The 19,771-nt window shown below is 40.5% G+C and overlaps 1 protein-coding gene across 2 annotated transcripts; it reads left to right on the forward strand.

Annotated features, from left to right (window-relative positions):
• The first annotated feature begins 898 nt into the window (after window positions 1–898).
• LOC133977011 (E3 ubiquitin-protein ligase TRIM35-like) lies at window positions 899–9,469 on the forward strand. Of its 2 annotated transcripts, XM_062415154.1 has the most exons (2): window positions 899–918; window positions 8,066–9,469. In XM_062415154.1, the coding sequence occupies exons 1-2, from the start codon at window positions 899–901 to the stop codon at window positions 9,441–9,443; spliced, it is 1,398 nt and encodes a 465-aa protein (XP_062271138.1). In that variant the 3' UTR covers window positions 9,444–9,469. The 2 variants fall into 2 exon arrangements, with proteins under 2 accessions (XP_062271138.1, XP_062271139.1); XM_062415155.1 differs by lacking the exon at window positions 899–918 and having other exon boundaries at window positions 8,055–9,469.
• Window positions 9,470–19,771: the final 10,302 nt, after the last annotated feature.

Genomic DNA, 19,771 nt, shown 5'->3' on the forward strand with positions numbered 1-19,771 from the left:
GCACAAGGGACTCTTTCAGATTGGCTGTTTGACACTGTTCTCTTTTTTAATAAAACCTTTAAAATATACAAGTGAGACGTGTCAGCTGTGGTTTCCTTCTTCATCAACACATCAAGAATCTACCTATTAAAATATACTTCACCCTATAAAGGCTTGGTTATTATTATATTAAGGGTAAAATGTAAGGGTTGTTTATGGGTTATGGTCCATTTTAAGGTTTTTTTTTTACTCCTTAAAAACCCTGAAAACCAATCCCTGAATTTCCCCCAACGGGTAAATTGAGGAGTAATTAGTGATATTTAAAGGGATTCTTGTCTCTCTTTGTTCTTTTCTGGAAATCTCAGTCTGACTTCACCACAAAACGACATAAAATCAAACAGAATCTCTTAACTCTTTACATACTGTTCATATTCTGACCCATTATTAGTCTCTACACCAATTCACCATCAGTCATTAATAAATGTTTAATTAATCTTATGGAAAAAAGACACACTCACTATTTCATGGTGCAGGAGAACATTTGATAGAATATGATGAATATAAAATGCTTTAATGCTGATTTTACTGATTTTTTTTTAATAAACACAGGTCAAACTTGTACATTTGCATATATAAAAATATGTATCAGCTGCACAAACATTTAAAAAAGATGTATTTTATTTCCATATTTGTAAACTATGGGTCACATTCTGAAAATTTGGCTATAAGAAATGTTTATATTGTGTTTTTACAGCCATCAAATGTACAAAACAAACATTATCTAAGGGTTAAATGGGCTCAGACATTGGAGCTGCATGTCTAAATTAATCAGTATGTGACAGAGTGAATGAGAGTCTAGTTGTTAAACACTTTGTCTGTTAAGGTTTAAAAGTTCTCCATGAGTTCATTTATCTTTTACATGGAAACTGTGAAGTCAGCGTCTCCTGGACTGTGACCCAGTAACAGAGGTATCTGGGTTTAGTAGTGATCGCTGTCATCGTGCTGCATTGTTCTCCAAACCATTCAAGTAGACGCAGCTGTTTCCTGCTGTTTGCATCTCCAACTCCAACACTCCTGCATCAGCATCACTGCTCTAATGTTTTATTTTTTTCTTTCTCTCTCTCTCTTGGGGTTTTAAAGTAGGAAGATTCAAGCCTCGATCAAACAGAACTGTGACAGACGGCCAAAGTCTGGAGCTTGCTGGCAGCCGTGAAGCTTTGGACCTCTGCAACGGACATAGCAATGTGCTGTGTCAATGTGTGGCAATGTGATAGTGCTATATTGTGCAGGCAGGCAATTAGACCATCCAGCTGTTAGCCAATGCATCCAAACAGAGACTCAGTTCAACAGTTCACAGACTTATTCACCGTCAGCTTCACGCCAGACGAGCAGCAGCAGCATCAGTTGTGTGTGTGTGTGTGTGTGTAGAGTATAGTTGGAGATGTGTCGATCATTTACAGTGAAGTACAAAGAGGAGCAGGATGAGTGGATGATGAGTGAAGATGGAAAGCGATACGGAGACGGAGAGCATCACGGCTAAAATGTCAGGCAGGCGTGAAGCTCTGGGATGCAAAGCTGAGCCGTTGCTGACGATGACCACAGAGCTACGCTGAATAACAACCAGCTAGATTAACTTCTTTCTTTTCTTTTTCTTTTTTTTTTTATAAATAAAATTGATTCCATATGAAAATATTCCAACAAGCTTTACAGGCAAATCACAGGCTTCAGGCTGGTCACAGAAACGTCTTTGATATCAACATGATTTATGCAAACAGCCAGCTCTGTGCAGAAAAACAGAGAAATACAGAAAGCTTTGAAAGGAAAACACACAAGAAGGACACAATTATACATGGACAGTATTTCCACACTGACAGTTATGTTGATTTTGATCCAAGTTTTAACTCTTACATGCTGTTCAGGGTCAAATCTGACCTCAAAACATCATATACACTTTTATTTTAGCCAGACTTTCCCTAATGTGACCCTCAGTTTACAAAAATGGAAATAAAATGCATCTTTTTGTTATGTTTGCACAGCTGATACACATCTTATAAATATGCAAATGTACAACTTTGACCTGAGTTTATGAAAAGAAAATCCCAAATCAGCTCCAAACACGTTGTTTTATTCTACATATTCTATAAAATATTGTTCCTGGACCATAAAATAATGATTGTAAATGCCTTTGTTTTTCTCAGAATATGAACAGTATGTTAAAGGTTAACAATGGTCATAAATGTATCCTCACTCTAAAGAAATGAGGTCAGTTTTCACGCCTTCATGGACGTCTTACAGCCTCTTTCTTATTCTTCTTATTTCCTTTTTCAGATATTCTAATAATAACACAATAAAAACAAAGAAAAGTTGAAAGTATAAAACATTCCTATCAGACTGTTGGACGCTGTCTCAGTCTGTCCTGCTACAAAAGGTCATGTTTTATTATTTTCATTCATTGCACCTGTGTCTCATTGTCTTCCCCTCCTTCTTTACCTTCATGTGAGAGTTATACTTTATATTTTGATATAGTCTTCATTGGAGGTGTTATAACTTGACAAATATGGTTCATTAATAATGTATCCTCCAAAATGATGAAATAATCAACCCGAAGCTGTAAGAGATGTTTAACCCTCCTGTTGTCCTCTAGCCAAGGAAGGAAGGGAGGAAGAAGGAAAGAAAAGAGGGAGGAAGGAAGGAAGGGATGAAGAAGGAAGGAAAAGAGGAAGGATAGAAGAAAGGAAGAAGGAAGGAAAATAGGGAGGAAGGGAGGAAGAAGGAAGGAAAGGAGGGAGGAAGGAAGGAAGGAAGGGATGAAGAAGGAAGGAAAAGAGGAAGGAAGGAAGGGAGGAAGAAGGAAGGAAAGGAGGGAGGAAGGAAAGAAGGGAGGAAGAAGGAAGGAAAGGAGGGAGGGAGGAAGGAAGGAAGGAAAGGAGAGAGGAAGGAAAGGAGAGAGGAAGGAAAGGAGAGAGGAAGGAAGGAAGGAAGAAAGGAGGGAGGAACGAAAGAGAGAAGGAGGGAGGGAGGGAGAAAGGAAAAGAAGAAGGGAGGAAGGAAGGAAGCTAGGGGGGAGGAAAGAAAGAGAGAAGGAAGTGAGGGAGGAAAGAAGGAAGAGAGGAAGGAAAGAAGGAGGGAGGGAGGACGGAAGGACAGAAGGAAGGGAGGAAAGAGAGAGGAAGGAAAGAAAGAGAGAAGGAGGGAGGGAAGAAGGACAGACAGAAGGAACGAAGGAACGAAGGAAGGAAGGGAGGAAGGAAGGAACAGTCAAAAGAGACGGGGTCAAATTGACCCCGTCTCTTTTGACTGTACCTTCTTTCCTTCCTTCCTTCCTTTTTCTTTAATTTTTCCTTCGTTCTTCCCCTCCTTCCCTCTTTCTTTGCTCCCTCCTCCTTGCATACTTTTTTCCTCACTTCCTTCCATCGTTCCTTGCTCCCTTCTTTCCTTAATTCCTTCCTCCCTCCCTCCTCCTTTCCTTCCTTCGTTCCTTCTTCCTTCCTCTTTCCCTCCCTCCCTCCCTCCTTACTCCTTTCCTTCCTTCCTCCCTCCTTACTCCTTCCCTTCTGTCCTTCCTTCCTTCCTTCCTTCCTTCCTCCTTTCTTTTCTCCTTTCCTTCCTCCCTGCCTTCTCTCCTTAATTCCTTCCTCTTTTCGTCCTTACTCCTTTCCTTCCTTCCTTCCTTCCTTCCTTCCTTCCTTCCTTCCTTCCTTCCTTCCTTCCTTCCTTCTCTCCTTACTTCCTTCTTTCTCTCCTTACTTCCTTCCTTCCTCCTGTCCTTCCTTGACCTGAGGACAACAGGAGGACTTAAAGACTTAAAGTGTTGACTATTATAATCTTTAAACATGAATCAGCAGCTGTTTCGTTAGTTAAAAGTTCAGTAAACTTGTGCATGAGCATCACGTAACTCTGATGGTGCACATATCCACAGGACATAATCTACACTTTAAAATTCATGCTTCTTTCCTCCAGATTTTCAATACTGTGTTGACTGATTTCAAAGCCAAGCAAAAAGCAAGCTTCCTGCTTTCTGCCAATTTGAAACAGGCGCAGCTGTGCACCTCCTGCCCTCATTCCCCTGCTGCACAACCACACTGCATTTAGTCTGAGATTGCTACTGCTCAAGATAATCATACCTCTTTTTTTCTTTTCTTTTTTTTGGTTGATGGGGTGTTTTCAGAAAAAGCTTTTGAATTTGAATAAGATGATCAGGTCACTGAAGGAAGCCTGTGAAGCTGCGCTGCGTGTTCAACAAATCAAACATCACCTGCAGTCCTGCGTGACGGGAAATACTCGTGTTGTGTTTTCAATGTGAAGATTACGAGCAGTTAATACCTCCATATACTGCTCCTCTCAAGCTGTTCCTCCTATTCCAAAATATTTATTTTTGGGGTTTTTTGTTGGTGCCGTTTTGTTCTGATTAACAACAAGAAAACATCCTTCTGAAAATGTCTATCTGTAGGATGATGTGTCATTTTCTCTATTTAAAAGAAATCAGCTCTTATTCAGCGAGTGACAGCTGCACTGTGCTGTTTGTGTCTGTCTGCAGTTCTCAGGTAGTTTTATTTTTTATTAAACCTCCAAATGTATTACAGAATCATGGCCCTTTGAACTGGAGGCTTTTTGTTGCTCACCTTTCAATCCTTTTATGTTCAGGCTTTTAGCACATCAGTCACAACATGTTTTATCCTGCATGCCATCACTTTCATTCTGCAGCTTATATGGAAACATTTGTTTTGGGTCATCGTAAATGTAGTTTATTTTTAAAAGTCCATCTGAATGGATAGTGAGTAGAGGAGAGGACAGAAAGCCAACCATTAAAAATGCTTAATTTCTGTTATTCCAGCTTCATAAAGGGTTGTTGTTAATATTACATTTATCATTCTTTTGTGGTTACACCATTTGAGATTTTCAGGAGCATTCAGTCTTACTCTTGGTAAAAAAAAATGGTGCAAATGTCATTTCAAATGATATAAAACCAGGCAGGGAGTTTCCTGTCCTCTGAAATGAGGCCAACATGAGAGTAACTTAAAACTGCATTCTATCAAAAGGCCACCAGGGGGCGACCGTTTTGGTGCCAAAAGGACTTCCGTCTCTATACAAGTCAATGGAGAATTCACCAACTTCTCACTTGATTTCTAACCTCAGTAAACGTTTTCAAAATGTGTTTATGGTCTCAATCGCTAGTTTAAAGCCTTCTTCAATGCAGTATGATGTTCATTTGGAACATTTTGGCCTCCCTGATTTTATATGTGACGATAAAGCAGGGTATGCATTAGGGCGTGGCTACGTGGTGATTGACAGGTTGATTGGTTCACAGGTTCAGGAGGGCGCCTCATGCTCCTCCTGATGGCCATATAAGTAGATGGCGCTGCTCAGATCTGATACTATTGGCCTCCGAGCAGCAGTCCACAAACCAATGGGTGACGTCACAGATGTTACGTCCATTTCTTATATACAGTCTATGCATGAAACCAGCAAATGAACATTTTAACAAACCTGATGCTGCTTTTAAAACTATTATATTATTTATTTTTGGATCGTTCATCTTGCCAACTCTTATTTGTCTCCGACTCTTATGATGTAACATACGAGGATTTGACATTTTTGGAGAGAGTATTTGGATTTGTTGCTTCATAAATGGAAATGTGCCCAGATTTTCCTCTATGAGTGATTTCTAATTTCCCTTTTTCTTGTATAAATGATGTTTCAAGCTTCTTCAAATGGAATTCTAGACGACATGAACACCAGCTGCCGGTTTCTGATTTGAACCATCTCCAACGCTGCCACATGGATCTGGCAGTGTTGGAATATTTTGTGCTCCGTGGCGTCAACCCCGGTATAACACTTCCTCTGTGTCGATGTCTAAAGTGTCTTCTGGCAAAAAAAAAGAATAAAAAACAGCAGTAACATGAGATTCAATGACATCTCAATTGTTTATTAAAAGCTGCTCAGTTATGGCGGCATTTACTGGAGTAGATGTGTGATCCTGGAGCTCCATGTTGTTTCCTTCACTATTAAACTACTGCAGATGATCATTATGTTCATCCATCCATCATTTATCATCCATTCATCCATTATCATCCATCCATCCATTATAATCCATCCATCCATCCATCCATTATCATCCATCCATCCATTCATTCATCCATCCATCCATTATCATCCATCCATCCATTCATTCATCCATCCATCCATTATCATCCATCCATCCATTCATTCATCCATCCATCCATTATCATCCATCCATCCATCATCATCATCCATCCATCCCTCCATTATCATCCATCCATCCATCCATCCATCCAACCATTATCATCCATCCATCCATCATCATCATCCATCCATCCATCCATTATCATCCATCCATATCTCCATTATCATCCATCCATTCATCCAACCATTATCATCCATCCATCCATCCATCAATTATCATCCATCCATTATCATCCATCCATCTATCCATTATCATCCATCCATCCATCCATTATCATCCATCCATCCATCTATCCATCCATCCATTATCATCCATCCATCCATTGTCATTCATTCATCCATCCATCCGTCCATCCATCCATCCATTATAATCCATCCATCCATTATAATCCATCCATCCATCCATCCATCCATCCATCCATTATCATCTATCCATCCATCCATACATCCATCCTCTGTCTCTTATCCAGGTCTCGGTGGCGTCAGGCTGAGCAGTGAAACCCAGACCTCCTTCTCTCCAGATATGCTCATCATCTCCTCCTGGAGGATCTCAAGCTGTTCCCAGACCAGCTGAGATATGTAATCCCTGCAGTGTGTTCTGGGTCTCTTCCCAGTTGGACGTACCAGGAGGATGAATCCTACGTTACAGCAAACTTAACAACAAGTCAAAGGTCCTTTTAGCACAGCTGAGAACAGGAAGCCTTCCCTAAAAATGAAACTAGTATGTTCCTCTAAAAAGCTCCACCTCTTACATTATATCTGAGAGGAAACAGGAAACAGGAAGTCAGTGTTCGGCTGTGACTGAAAGGAGGCAGACAGACGCTCAGATTTAACTTCATTACAAAGCTGTGACTTTAACTGAGGGAGGACAGTTACAGCAGGGAGCACTGAAGTCCTGAAGCTGTGAAATAATTCAACTTCAACCTGCTGCTGACTGAAAAAACACCAAAGTTAAAGTAAGTGAAGAAACTTTGTACAGCAGGGAGGGAAACACAACTGACTTCCTGTTTTAACGTCTAGCATGTGGTTTTCAGCTTCACTCAGAGACTAAATGACTCATCGTTAACACGTCATATATTGTTAATATATCATCAATATATCATTAATACATTGTTAAATGTGTAATCTGACTGGAATCAAACAGTTTTGTGTTTGAATCGTTGGTCTCAACTCTGTGACATCATCATTAAGTCGGTTTCGTCTCTCTCTGGAGGTTCCTTTCGTCCAATCACATCACAGCGATCGGGGTCAGTTTGTTCTCTCTGTGCTTTAAATGGGAAGTGAGGCCTGCTACTCAGTTCTGCTTTTCTGTGATGAGAGAATGACATCAAACTGTTTTAAATCTCAGTTTTGTGCAGCAGCAAACAGTAACAGCACACCACATATCTGGTGGTCAGAGAGTGTGGGACACAGCCCCCTCTGCTCTGTTATCAGCCATAACACACGTGTTGAGGTGACTTAAATTTAGTGCAGAGATACCGGCAACAAGGCAGCGACATCTTGCTATTGTTGAACCTAATGCAGCAGCCTCACTCTATCTCACACACACCTTGTATATATGTGCATAGCCATATATGGCAGCTGCTTTGTGTGTTTAGCTTAGTTGGTAAAATAGTTTTTGTTAATAGAAACAGTTATTGACTTTGTTGATTATTGAATTGATTAATAAACATTATTATAGCTTTAACGAGAAGATCCTTCTGTCTGTCTATATGCACATTTATCATGACCTTCACTGTTCACTTGTTGGTGCTGACATGTAAGCAGCTTTCACAGTCAAAGTGAAACTTTCTACAGCAGGGAGGAAACATCAAGTGACTTCCTGTTTTAACGTCTTGTCTGCTGTGTTTTCAGCTTCACTCAGAGACTAAATGGCTTCCAGATCAGAGGAGGATCTCTGCTGTCCGGTCTGTCATGAGGTCTTTAGAGATCCTGTTCTTCTGTCATGTAGCCACAGCTTCTGTAAAGACTGTCTGAAGAGCTGGTGGAGAGAGAAACCAACACGTGAGTGTCCAGTTTGTAAGAGAAGATCTTCAAGAACAGATCCACCTGTTAGTCTGGTGTTAAAGAACCTGTGTGAGTCCTTCTTACAGGACAGAGATCAGAGAGCTTCAGAGGCTCTCTGCAGTCTGCACTCTGAGAAACTCAAACTCTTCTGTCTGGACCATCAGCAGCCAGTGTGTCTCGTCTGCAGAGATTCAGAAAAACACACCAACCACAGATTCAAACCCATCGATGAAGCTGCACAACAACACAAGAAGGAACTTGAGGAAACTCTGAAGTCCTTAAAGGAGAAGTTAAAGGTTTGTGAAGAAGTTAAAGTTAAGTTTGATCAAACAGCAAAACACATTAAGGTCCAGGCCCAACACACAGAGAGGCAGATTAAGGAGCAGTTTAAGAAGCTTCACCAGTTTCTAGAAGAGGAAGAGGAGGCCAGGATGGCTGCTCTGAGGGAGGAAGAGGAGCAGAAGAGTCAGATGATGAAGGAGAAGATGGAGGCTCTGAGCAGAGAGATAGCAGCTCTTTCACACACAGTCAGAGCCACAGAGGAGGAGCTGAGAGCTGAAGACGTCTCATTCCTGAACAACTACAAGGCTGCAGTGGAAAGAGTCCAGTGCTGCCCCCTGCTGGATGATCCACAGCTGCCCTCAGGAGCTCTGATAGACCAGGCCAAACACCTGGGCAACCTGGCCTTCAACATCTGGAACAACATGAAGGAGAAGGTCTCCTACACTCCTGTCATTCTGGATCCAAACACTGCTGATCAAGAACTCATCCTGTCTGAAGATCTGACCAGTGTGAGATGTGAAGGAGAGAAACAGCAGCTTCCTGTTAATCCAGAGAGGTTTCATTATTATTCTTCTGTCCTGGGCTCTGAGGGCTTTAACTCAGGGACTCACAGCTGGGATGTCGAGGTTGGAGACAATAAAAGCTGGTTACTGGGTATGTCCTCAGAGTCTGTTCAGAGGAAGGGAGACATACAGTCTGGATTATGGAGAATAGGTTTCTATATTGATAAATACTCAGCATATTCACCACCAGCTCCCCTCACTATTCTCCCAGTGAAGAAGAAGCTCCAGAGGATCAGAGTGAATCTGGACTGGAACAGAGGAAATCTGTCGTTCTCTGATCCTGATACTAACACACACATACACACCTTCACACACACTTTCACTGACAAACTGTTTCCATACATTTACACTAAGGATAAACTCCCACTGAAGATTTCTCCACTGAAGGCCTCTGTTAACTGCAGTTAGAGATGATGATGATGATGATGATGATGATGGTGGTTCTTATAATCTCTGAATTTAAACTGATAAAACGTCTGTCTTATTATTCCAAAATATTTGGTTCAGTTTTTTTTGTCAGATATAAAATGATTTGATTTATTTTTTTATTTTAATGTTTTGGGTTTTTTTGCAATTATGATGATGATGATGATGATGATGATGATGATGATGATGATGATGATGATACTTTCGAAAGTTGCTGAATGTGTATAATTTTTAATTTGTAGTAATGAAGTCCAAATCATTCAGTTTTTCACCAGCTGAATTCTGTCATTTAATCAGAAGATGTTTTTTTTAAGATGGACATGTGAGTTTTAAGGTGGACTTTGGGATCATGTTGGTGATTTAAGAGCTGAACTTTTTCTCAGCTGTTTCTCTCTGAATAAGAAAATCTGCTAAATGTAGAAAATGTAAATGACGGCTGATGTTTGCTCGATGCTTGTGTGACCTACTGTGATTAGTTTCTTTGAGTGTAAAATCAAATAAATTTAAAAAAAGAAAAAAGTTCTGTTATATTACTTTTTAATTAATTGTTTGATAGATTTTAAGAAACGGGTGTGAGTATATAGGAATTTATTCAAGTTATAGAGAAGAAACTGCCAGAAGCTCTGTCAGAAATTGACTTTTTATCCAGTTTTAAACCACATTTTTACAATACGCTGTTTAAATTTGGTTGCTGTGGTAAGTGGAAAAGTACTAAATAGTAAAATCAATCATACAGCTGCACAGAATGAGGGTGAGGTGATGTACATGACAGTTAAATTTGTCTACTAGGGAAGTTGGCAAACTGTGAAGCATCAGCCAATGACTCAAAGATCTTGAGTTTGACGGGAAGATGTTGATCCTTTCACTTTCATTGTGGAATTCGGTGATGAAGATTCATGGGAGAATGGATGGATGGATGGATGGATGGATGGATGGATGGATGGATGATAATGGATGGATGGATGGATGGATGATAATGGATGGATGGATGGATGATAATGGATGGATGGATGGATGATAATGGATGGATGGATGGATGGATGGATGATAATGGATGGATGGATGGATGGATGGATGGATGATAATGGATGGATGGATGGATGGATGGATGATAATGGATGGATGGATGATAATGGATGGATGGATGGATGGATGGATGGATGGATGGATGATAATGGATGGATGGATGGGTGATAATGGATGGATGATAATGGATGGATGGATGGATGATAATGGATGGATGGATGGATGATAATGGATGGATGGATGGATGGATGGATGGATGATAATGGATGGATGGATGGATGGATGGATGGATGATAATGGATGGATGGATGGATGGATGATAATGGATGGATGGATGATAATGGATGGATGGATGGATGGATGGATGGATGATAATGGATGGATGGATGGATGATAATGGATGGATGATAATGGATGGATGGATGGATGGATGGATGATAATGGATGGATGGATGGATGATAATGGATGGATGGATGGATGGATGGATGGATGGATGGATGATAATATATGGATGGATGGATGGATGGATGATAATGGATGGATGGATGATAATGGATGAATGGATGGATAATAATGGATGGATGGATGGATGATAATGGATGGATGGATGGATGGATGGATCTCATCCACCCGCGGGGCCTTGCCACCGAGCAGCTTTTTGAGCACCTCGGAGACCTCAGCCCCAGAGATAGGAGAGCCCACACCCGGGTCCCCAGGCCCTGCTTCCGGAAGGCGTGTCGGTGGGATTGAGGAGGTCTTCGAAGTATTCCTTCCACCGATCCACAACGTCCCAAGTCGAGGTCAGCAGCGCACCGTCCCCACCATACACAGTGTTGATGGTGCACTGCTTCCCCCTCCTGAGACGCCGGATGGTGGTCCAGAACCTCTTCGAAGCCGTCTGGAAGTCGTTCTCCATGCCCTCACCGAACTCCTCTCATGTCCGGGTTTTTTCCTCAGCGACCGCAGCAGGTGCACTCCGCTTGGCCTGTCGGTACCTGCCTGCTGCCTCCGGAGTCCCACAGGCCAAAAAGGCCTTATAGTACTCCTTCTTCAGCTTGACCGACCCCCTTACGGCCACAGCACCGGTTGGCCGCCCCGACAATGGAGGCGCAGAACATGGCCCACTCGGACTCAATGTCCCCTGCCTCCCCCGGTACATGGTCAGAGCTCTGCCGGAGATGGGAGTTGAAGCTCTTTCTGACAGGAGACTCTGCCAGAAGTCCTTTCTTATGCACTCTAGATTCAGTCATAGACTCATAAAACTGAAACCAGGAGGGGTTGACTCCATAATGGCTGCACAGTTATGTTAGTTTAATGAAGTTTCAGGTAAAAACAGAGAATCCAGGTTGTGTTTGACAATTAAATCATTGACTTAAAATGTATTTCCTGCCAAAAAAGGGAAAGAAAAGTCTGATGACTCACTTAATTGGAAACAAGCATTTTTAAGATCTGAGGATCCTTTATTGAACATATTAGAATCCTTCGTCTTTGGCCTTACTCGACTTCACTTGATCTTGGTTTCATTGAATCTATTTCTGATTGTGATCTTCAATCCACTTTTGGATATTTTAGTCATTGTATACAGATTGACATAGGACATATCAACCTTTATTCAATCAATCTCCTTTTATTTATACAACACCAAATCACAATAAAAGTCATCTCAATGAACTTTACAAACAGAGCAGGTGCTGCTTAATTATCTCTTTGAACATCTCCAAAATAGGGATGAATGTCTCGATGGCAGGTCTCTTTTAAAGTCCGTGTGAAAAAGCAGAGACACATGAGGCCAGAAAAACACGAGACAAAGACAAATCAAAGCACGAGTTAAAAAAAACAACTCAAGTGTACCATTTGAAAGGCCAAGTGCCCTGAATAATCTAACAGCCTTTATCCTCTCCGCAGGCTAACAGACCACTTCTTAACATGCTTAAAAGACGCTTTTCAAGTAAGCCTGACTTGGTGGCAATGCGTATGCTAATGTGAGCATGTGTGTGTGTGTGTGTGTGTGTGTGTGTGTGTGTGTGTGTGTGTGTGTGTGTGTGTGTGTGTGAGCATGTGTGTGTGTATGTGTGCAAGGCTGCAGAAGAATCGGAGAAAGATGGGAATACACAGCGTGAAGCAGACACCTCAGAGTTGAATAAAATTAACACCTCGTTATTAGAATGACCGATGGCATAAAACAAACTTTTTAATCAGCATACAGATAAGAAGGAAACACAGTCTGAGAGCTCTGGAGCTCATCTCAGCTGGATTTATTTTTGTTTTTGAAAAAATGAACACAGAATTTCAGAATTTAAATCAAAGCCCTTCAATTTTATATTCTTTGTTTCATGATGAATAATAAATCAGTTTTAATTAAGGTCCCAGGTCTGCATGTGTAATGATGAAGTTGAAGAGGTTTACTATGATTAAAAAAACAAGTGTGATAAATTAGATGATAATTAAACTTGCTTTTTATGTGTCCCTGTGGTTTAATCAAATTTAAAGTGTTAAAATGTGAAAATAAACGTATGAATAACTTGCACACATTCTTTTTTTCTGGACCCAGCATCAAATTTCTGCTTTTAATCCATTTAGAGAGAATATATTAGAGGATTATGGCAAAAATGTCTAAGTGGTGTAACCATAAAAACTTTGTACCAAATAATTCAACTTGCTTAAAAACAGTAAATAGTCAATAAAACACCATATCAACTAGTTTGGCATGATCTTACATTATAACTTTATATTAAATAAAGCTAATGGAATACAATTGTTCTAAATATTACATTTACTCTGGTTACCATGGAGATCAGGAACCATTTACATGTTTTAAATGAAGTCATTATTAGTATAAGTCCACTTAAATACACTGTAGGTGATAAAATGTGTAATATTTATCATTCTTTTGTGGTTACACCATTTGACATTTTCAGGAGCATTCAGTCTTACTTTTGGTAAAAAATGGTGCAAATGTCATTTCAAATGATATAAAACCAACAAAAATACTAAATGTACATTTTAACAAACCTGATGCTGGTTTTAAAAGTAGTTTTTAACATATTTTTTAATTGCTCATCTTAAAATGTCAGATGTGTCAATCTGCCGAAAGTGCACATGATGCATTTAAGTTGAAGTTTGAAAATATACCATTATTGATGCAAATCACCAATGTCTAATGGGCTCTACTGGAATATCTTTGCATGATTACAGTTAAAAAATCCTTATTTAGATTTAATTAGAGCGCTATGGTAGCCGAGTGCTGAACATGCTGCAGACTCCCTGGTTTAACTCCAGTGAGGGACCTTTGCTGCATGTCATTCCCCTCTCTCTCTCTCTCTCTCTCTCTCTCTCTCTCTCTCTCTCTCTCTCTCTCTCCCTCCCCTCTCTCTCTCTCTCTCTCTCTCTCTCTCTCTCTCTCTGTCTCTCCCTCCCCTCTCTCTCTCTCTCTCTCTTTCTCAGTCTCTCTCTTTCTCTCTTTCTCCCTGTTTCCTGTCGGCCTCTCTGCCATCTACATATCTTATACTGGCCCTTTATGCAGCCTCTCAGCTCTGACATCAATGTAAACTGTAGGATCCAGGATTAAACAACCTAAATCCATTAGTTTATGTCAGCGTCTTTTAACTTCACATTTACATAAAGGAAGGTTTGCATGTTCTTATTCTCCTGAACATGTCTGCTCTCTTTCTGCTTCACATTCATTCAAAGTTTCCACAGAACAGCGACAGGATTCAGTGTTGAATACTGAGCAGTTGTGTTAAAGCAGGTGGAGGTTAAGTGCCTTGCTCAGGGGCACCGCTAAAGTACATAGAGAGGCAGCAGAGAGAATAACTCATTCACATTTCGTACCAGGACTTTCCAGCCAGTCTGTCCATTCTGAAAAAAAACAATTAGGGCTAACATTGCCCTCAGTTTTCTAAAGTATCCATCACCAAGCGTTCACAAAACTCATTTCAGGAACCACATTTATAGTCTGAACCACCGTCTGACCTTTTGTTCCAGACCGGTCACAGTTTTTCACCCGTTCTTTGTAACTAGTCGAGACACAAGACTTTGATAGCTTATCTTTACTTTTACAGAATTCAGTTCACACAATCCTTTCAGAGAACAGTCATCATTAACCATCTTCCTCTTTATCTGCTGATGTGTTTTTACCACAAAATGCCTCAATCTGTTTTTTTGGGTCAGTAACAAATAAAGGTTGGTATTCATAATATGTTTAACGGACGGATGGATGATGGATGGATGGATGGATGGATGGATGGATGGATGGATGATAATGGATGGATGGATGGATGGATGATAATGGATGGATGGATGGATGGATGGATGATAATGGGTGGATGGATGGATGGATGATAGATGGATGCATGGACGGATGGATGGATGGATGAATGATAAATGATGGATGGATGGATGGATGATAATGGATGGATGGATGGATGGATGGATGATAGATGGATGCATGGACGGATGGATGGATGATAAATGGATGGATGGATGGATGGATGATAATGGGTGGATGTATGGATGGATGAATGATAAATGATGGATGGATGATAATGGATGGATGGATGGATGATAATGGATGGATTGATGATAATGGATGGATGGATGATAGATGGATGGATGGATGATGGATGATAATGATGGATGGATGGATGATAGATGGATGGATGATAGATGGATGCATGAACGGATGGATGGATGATAAATGGATGGATGGATGGATGATAATGGGTGGATGTATGGATGGATGAATGATAAATGATGGATGGATGATAATGGATGGATGGATGGATGATAATGGATGGATTGATGATAATGGATGGATGGATGATAGATGGATGGATGGATGGATGATGGATGATAATGATGGATGGATGGATGATAGATGGATGGATGATAGATGGATGCATGAACGGATGGATGGATGATAATGGATGGATGGATGGATGATAATGGATGGATGGATAGATGATAATGGATAGATGGATGGATGGATAGATAGATGGATGAATGGATGGACTGCACAGGTGTTCTTAATAAAATGGTTGATGAGTGTAAAACAATTCATCCTGAAGGAAACATGGATGTGTCAAATATATTTTATAGAAATCCATCCAATGAAAAAGAAAGGATCATTAAAGTCTGTAGGATTCATCCTCTGGAGACCATGAATGTCTGTATGAAACTGTGATGACAATCCCTCAAATGGTTGCTCTGGCAAGATGATAATACCTCAACAAAAGGTTAACTGGGTTACCATGGTGACGGTAATTCTGCTTGATCAGATAATAACTTTATAAACTTGATTATGAGCTGAACACAGACAGACTTTTTGTGTTTCCCTTCAGGCGGTGTCTCTATTTGTTTAGACATTTTTCAACATCGAGACGTATTATTGTGTATTACGTGAACTAAAGGTTACAAATAGGATTCATTTCATAAACAGTCTGTATCACTTTATATTCCAGCCGAGAAGCATTAAGTAAAGCTGTTGTTATAGAAACAGCTTTTATGGAAGACATCATGTAATATTTATTCATGTGCCTGAACCAGAATATATATATATAGTATAGTATTGATAGGGACATACTTTATTTTGGGTAGTTATACTTTGTTGGTGAAGTACATAATCTAACAATGTGGAAAAGCTTCTTTTTTAAAATCAATTTCACAGGTAGTGAACAACTCTAACTCTCTCATTTGCACATTTCAGGTTTAACCTCAAAGGAAAGAAGCTCCTGATATCTCCTGTGTGTGTGTGTGTGTGTGTGTGTGTGTGTGTGTGTGTGTGTGTGTGTGTGTGTGTGTGTGTGTGTGTTATGCTTCACGCCTAATGTTCATGCTTCATTGTTTTCTTAAGCTTTGCCAAATGCTGCTCTCTGTCTCCTTGCTTTGGCTCAGACTCGCTGTATATGTGCTTGTGTTTAATACAGTGTATGTGTGTGACTGTGTGTGTGTGTGTGTGTGTGTGTGTGTGTGTGTGTGTGTGTGTGTGTGTGTGTATGTGTGTGACTCTGTGTGTGTGTGTGTGTGTGTGTTCGTTCGTTCATAAATCCACTGGTTTCTCTGGAGGAAGGCCAGCCAGGCTTCTGTTAAGTACATTATCCATCCCTGTGCTGCCACGGTGCTCAGATCACACACACACACACACACACACACACACACACACACACACACACACACACACACACACACACACACACACACACACACACACACACACAGAGCTTTGTATCTGTGTGTGTATTGTAGGAGGTGAATACACAGGTGTACTACACTCTGATGCTGGCTTTCACTGGTACTGCCTCATGGTGTTACATTATTAATCATTATTTCATTCAATAAAACAAAATAAAATAAAATGAATATATGAATGAAACACTCTGACACATTGCAGGTTCTCTGCTGTTACTTTTTGTAGAATAAAGAAATAGAGAACAGACATTCATTCACTCCCTTCCTCTCTCGATGCATCTGCAGCATCACTGAATCATCACTAATCCTCAGTTTACTACGGTCAGATTAACATTTTCAGAGAAACATTATGAATTAGTCTTCTTCATCAGCTGCACCATTATCTCAAATATAAACATGTTGTTTTATTCACACTCTGCTGAAGTGAAACTGCATTTAGAACCAGAAGTTTTGTGAGCTTGAGGAAAAGTTTTCTCCACACAACATGAGTTTGTAATGAGTGTCCCACCTGCAGGTCAGTGGAGTGGAAGACAGTCAAAGAATGTGTTAGGAAGCTATTACCCTCCTACTGAGATGCAAAATCACTTCTCACACACCGAGCTTGGCTGCCTTTTTTTTTCCTTTTCCAGGTGGTTAGACGCTGTAGTAGAAGCAGCCTGCATTTCAGCTGAAATACTGTTACCATGCTATCATTTGCCAGAGTTTATGCTTAAGGAGCACGACTCGCCCCAGTGGCCAACCGTGTTTTTTTCATCATCACTGAACAGATAACCCACCGAGAGACTCCCTCAGCTGTCTGCACATCACTTACATTTTGTAAAATGACGTATGCTCTTCCATTTCTGATTTGCCGAGGGACTGGATACGAGCCGAGGTGGTGTAATAAGGAGGGAAATAGGTCTGACTCCTATCACCTCTATACTGTACCTCTAATGCATGTATGTGCCAGGTTGGAGTCTCTTTAAAACACTGTTTCAGATCTGTGGAAGCTTTATTCTTTTGGTGAAAAGGCAATAAAGGCAAATTGCACTGTTTTATTCATCTATTCCTGCATGGTCTAAAGTGGTCTATGTATGAGGAAAAAACAGTAAAATCTGCCTTTATTGCATTTTCACCATTAGAATAAAGCTTTCATGATTCTGAAACTGTGTTTTAAAGAGTCTTCGGCCTCTCTGAGATAATGCAGTCCAGATTTGACCAGTATAGGTAGATGGTTTTCTATTTGGATCTGGTCTTAAAGTGGTCTAAATATGAGAAAATCATGAAATCTTCACAAATAGGTAAAAGCTTTCCCTTTGCAGTTTTCTCACAAATGAAATAAAAGTGTTACAAATGTGAAAGTGTGACTCAGTAAACAGTATGACTCTACCTAATTACTAACACGCTGTTATAACAGTAAGAAGAGGAAAAAACAAGAGGATCAGTCGCTCAACAATGTAAGTTAAGCAAACTTACAGACCCCCTTGTTTTATGCCCCCCAATTACTTGCTATCGATTACATCAGGAGTTTGTGTGAAAATATAAACTGCACCACAATCAGAAGGTATTTTATTCTTCATCAGCAGTCAGAGAACAGGATTGTGTGTCTTTGGTGGAGAGGAGCGTCTCCACGGTTACCAGCACCAGCATAAATTTGATGGGGTGAAGGTGCTTCTTCATTTGGCACTCGTGTTTAATTCAGTGATTAGTAGCTAAAGATGAGAAGCTTTTACAGGCCAGTCTTTTAGAAATAGTCTCTGTAAGCTTAAACAGCAGCTCTAACATCAGGGTCACGGTCCACACTTTGACCAACTTAACACCCACTCAGTATATTTCCCTCCATTCATTCCACCTGTCAGTGGATTCAAACCCACTACACAGCAAACCACCACTGCCTCATCACACAGTCTAAATTAACATAAATACAGCTCAGATTTAAAGCCCGATAACACTTCATGGTCGGACCTTGAGCAGAAAGAAGAAAGCATGTGTGAACTTTTTATTTATTTGTCAGGCTCCACAGAAATACGACACAAGGTTTGACTCTTTCTGTTGAGGTTAATCATTATGGTCACTGTCAGAAGTCACATATGTCCAAAACTAAATATGGAGTAACAAGGTTTCCAGCGTTATCCAATCAGAATAAAATAGAAGTTGTTTGGGGGACATGAGCTTCGGTGATCAGGGGCCCCTGGAGGCACTAATGCAGCCTTACAGATGAAGATTTCTAAAATTGGAGTCATCAGTTTTGGCTTTAGTGGCGATAATATCATCCACCTCACGACGAAAGTTAGAACACCTTTGAATAAACAACACAATTCAGTTAGATTGAGAGGCTTAAAATATACAGGAAATACCCAGCCAGCATGTCCATGTGGGCCCTATATGGGTTAGATGCAGGCTATGTGGGTACTCAGTGGGCTTGAACTGGGCAAATTTTGATGGTCCCACATGGTTTCAGTAAAATGGGCCCCACATGTGAAGCCCATGTGGGTTGACTGTATGAGCCCCATAAGGGATGTAGGTGGGCTAAGTGGGCATCAGCATAAACAGTGCAAACTGTATGGGCCCCATATTGTTTCAGTAACATGGGCCCCACATGTGAAGTCCATGTGGGCTGGATAATTGGGCCCTATTTAAGGTCCATTCTGATCCCACTTAGGGCGCTTTCACACCACTAGTTCGATTATTTGGTCCGCAACAGGCAGTAAAATTGTTACTATGTAGCATACAACCTGCGGTGTGGTCCGCATTCACACCTGCAAACAAATCAAAATTGGTCCGATTGACGTTCCCTCATCTTCCGGTAGGTCGGCATTTGGTGCGGAGTCAAGCGGACCGAGACCTTCAAAAAGAGGTGGTCTCGGTCCGCTTGACTCCGCACCAAATGCCGACCTACCGGAAGATGAGGGAATATTTTCTTTTCTTTTTTAAATAAATACAGGTTGAATTTGTACTTTCAATTCATTCATGCATATTCAAAATATGTGTATAAACTGCACAAACATTTAAAAAAAGATACATTTTATTTCATTATATATAATTTGATTGTATACTGTGGGTCACATTTAGGGAGAAGTCCAGTTAAAAGAAATGAGAACTGGGTCAAATTGGACCC

This window comes from Scomber scombrus, unplaced genomic scaffold (genome assembly GCF_963691925.1).
Source record: "Scomber scombrus unplaced genomic scaffold, fScoSco1.1 SCAFFOLD_137, whole genome shotgun sequence".
NCBI lineage: Eukaryota > Metazoa > Chordata > Actinopteri > Scombriformes > Scombridae > Scomber > Scomber scombrus.